At 57.5% G+C, this 3,234-nt stretch overlaps 1 protein-coding gene across 2 annotated transcripts in view; it reads right to left on the reverse strand.

Moving 5' to 3' along the window:
* Nucleotides 1-3,234, reverse strand: part of SLC9A1 (solute carrier family 9 member A1) — a 56,404-nt gene that overhangs the window by 11,104 nt on the left and 42,066 nt on the right. For both annotated transcript variants that reach the window (XM_019512495.1, XM_019512494.1), the window contains exons 5-8: nucleotides 2,408-2,625; nucleotides 1,438-1,640; nucleotides 651-740; nucleotides 187-257 (exon numbers count right to left, since the gene is read on the reverse strand). In XM_019512495.1, the coding sequence (XP_019368040.1) occupies nucleotides 187-257; nucleotides 651-740; nucleotides 1,438-1,640; nucleotides 2,408-2,625 (582 nt within the window). The remainder of the gene's footprint in view (nucleotides 1-186; nucleotides 258-650; nucleotides 741-1,437; nucleotides 1,641-2,407; nucleotides 2,626-3,234) is intronic.

The following is a 3,234-nucleotide window of genomic DNA, read 5'->3' on the forward strand; positions in this document are numbered from 1 at the left end:
GCCTTCCTAACTACCCCCCTACATCCCCGAGCAACTGCACATGGGACATGTGCACGTCCCATGTGCCATGTCCCATGTGGCAAATGCCACATGGGACGTGGCATTTAAAATCCCTCCCTTCTCCCTTAGATTTGCCATCAGAGACCAATGGAGACTCTGCCAGCATGAACAATGAATGGTACTCACTTGTCTTTCCAGTGGTGATGGCCGTAGTGACCACAGATATCCTCAATCCCAGTCAGGAGGTGGTCCAGAAACTGGAAAGAAGGCAAAGCACGTGACCACCTCTTTAGCCTGACACTAGCAGGCCTTGGCCACACGCTTCCCCTCTCCCCACCAAACTACTCCCAACATTGAGTTCGCATGGGGCTGCATGGGCCTCGATGACAGTGTGGTGACACTGGGTGCAGCTCTGGGCGGGGCCTCTGGGTGGCAGCACAGACCTGTGCCAGGTGGCCGCAGATCCTGGTTAGAGAACCAACAAAGAGGAGCCAGGCTGGGGCAGTGCTTCACCCGTGGCCCTTACCTTGGAGACCAACCCACAGGCGTCCCCTCCTGAGACCCTGCCTGGTTGCAGCGGGAGGGGAAGCAGAAAGAGGTCTGAGGTGGGGCAACTTGAGGGAGAGGTGCCGTGTGTGGGGAGCAGTTACCTGGGTGTGGATCTCCTCGTTGATGGAGCGTTTTGTCTCCTGCTTCTTCTTCACGGCCAGCAGGTCCACCAGCGGGCGGATGGTCATGCCCTGCAAAAGAGGGCCAGGTCACACCTCGCTCAGAGCCTTTGCTCACCTCTGAGAGGCCAGGAAGGAGAGTGGAGCCGGCATCCTCTGGGGCTGGCCTCATCTTGAGGCTGGAGCAAATCTTGCCCTCCTGGAGTCAGCCAGCCCGGTCCACGTTCCCATACAGGACAACAAGGAGCAGGTGCCTCAGGGACGTCATGAAGACTCCCTAGTTTTCCTGCCACACCTATGGCCTAGGAGAGTCTCCAGCACTGAGAAGCCCATTGCCCCCTGTGCCACAAGAGTCCAAGGACTGTCCCCTCATCCTATCTGGGGACCTTTTCTTTCCAGACACATTAAAGCAATGGCAGCAGGTAGCTGGAGCTGTTCTGGACCTCCCTGATCAGAGCCAGCAGAGCTGCAGAGCTCTTTGTCACTAGCAACTCCAGAGAGAGGTGTCACTCTCCCCCTTGGAAGGGCAGGCCAGCTAGGACAGGGACCTCTGACTGCCACGCCAGTGTACTCCCCGTGGGACCAGCCTTGTAAACACCCCGCATACTCTCCCACCCCCCAAACGAGCTTGTTAACAACGGCCATGCCCCTACTCAACTCTCGCTCAGTTGGCTGCAGTCAGGAGCTGCAGGAAGCAGATCCACATCCTTCACCTTGACACCTGGGCACCTGGTTACAGGCCCAGGGGGAAAGGTGGAGTGCTGCCTACCTGCACGAAGACAGTGAAGAAGATGACAGTGATGATGGCTGTGAGGAACATGTCCCTCATGTTGAAGTGCGAGTAATCCAGGAGGTAGCAGAGCGAGAAGGCGATGGCCCCTCTCAGGCCCCCGTAGGCGATGATGAACTGGTCCTTGGGGGTCAGCTTCACAATGCGGAACTTGTTAATGAACCAGGTGAGGCCCAAGACACCTGCAGAGAGGTTGGGGGGACAGGGCAGGGTGGCTCCAGGTTATACAGGCCTGGCTTTAGAGAGACACACCCTGAGGCCCCAGGGATGAGGGCAGCTCCTTCTAGACACCCAGCTACACTGCTCCATCAGTCCCCAGCAGCACTGGCTCTTTCCACAGGGACTGCACCCATGGAGGAGTAGAATGAAGAGACTTCCAGGGGCAAAGCAGATGGTTAACGCTAGGCGCCGTGGGCTCCTCTGTCCACCATTGAATTCTGCCTCCCCACACAACTTACAGCCCCCTCTCACCTCCACGACCCCAGCCCCAGGCCTCCCTCACAACACAGAGGACTGATCACAGAGCGGAGCCTACAGGGAAACTTCTTGTTGGTCTAGCACTGGACTCTGTCCCTACCAGAAGGCTACACGCAGGCTCCTGAGAAGCCAGCCAGGGAGGTCCCAAGGATACAGGCACCAAAAGCATGGGTCAGTTCTCCCTAGTCTGTCAAAGAGACACTGGCTGCACACAAGCGGAGCTGTTTCTCACAGCCAGGCCCCAGATCCAAGGGAGCTGCAAAAAGTCTCTGTGTTCTGGGGCCGAACCGGAGATACCTGTCCCTGCCCCATGCTGTCTGTAAAACCAGCACTCCACCTGGAGCTCCCAAACCCACTCAGGTCCATGACCCCAGGCAGGCTGGACCCAGGCCTTCGGGTGTGAATGCATCTCAGACCATCCAGAAGCCAAGACCAGGGCTGCTCCCAGCCCCTTGTTCAACCAGACCCTCACCTAACACCCTGGCAATGAGGCAGAAGAGCAGGGTGCTGATGACAAAGGTCCAGTTCCAGTAGTGCTTGCCAGCCACAGTGGAGACGCCGAGGAAGATGAAGATGAGCGTCTCACTGACACTGCTCCACATCTTCAGGAAGTACTTGATGGTGGTATGGGACTTGTGGGAGATATTGGCCTCCACATACGGGCGCATGACCACGCCGGCGGCAATAAGCCTGCAGGGGAAGGCAAGGAACAGCTCTCAGGGGCAGCCAGGGAAACTGGTATCTGGCAGGACTGGAAAACACTAGCCCCCTGTCCTAGAGCTTCCCCAACTCCAGCTGTACCTCAGAGCTTTATCACAGCTCCCTGCATTAAACCTGTTAAAGAAGAGGCAAGGCACCAGCAAGGCACCAGGGAGTGGAAATCCTGCAGCAAGATTCGGGGAGGGAGAACCATTTTAATTTGGCCACCTGCTCCAGGGCCCCCGTCTAGCTCTCATGGGCAGGAGGCAACATGTTCTCTGGAGCATCAGGTCAGGGAATCCCTCTGTACCACATGTGGATTCTGTGCAAGGTGCGGAGCTCTGTGCAGCTCCAACTGCAGCCTCCTTTTTTATTGCCTGGGGTTTGCTGTCCCCCCTGCTCTTCCTCTCCACGGGGACCACAATTCCCCAGGGAGGCTAGCGCCAGGCTACAATCCACCCTGGACTTTTGCATACGACTGCATCAGCAATGTGCCACGAGATCGCTTAGAGCGCACGCGCCTCTGCAGTCAGTGCCAAGATGCGCATGCTTCTCCTGCAGCACCCGGGGGGTTCTCACGCTATACTCAAAGGGATGCAC

This window comes from Gavialis gangeticus, unplaced genomic scaffold (genome assembly GCF_001723915.1).
Source record: "Gavialis gangeticus isolate Ggan-Ray unplaced genomic scaffold, GavGan_comp1, whole genome shotgun sequence".
Lineage (NCBI taxonomy): Eukaryota > Metazoa > Chordata > Crocodylia > Gavialidae > Gavialis > Gavialis gangeticus.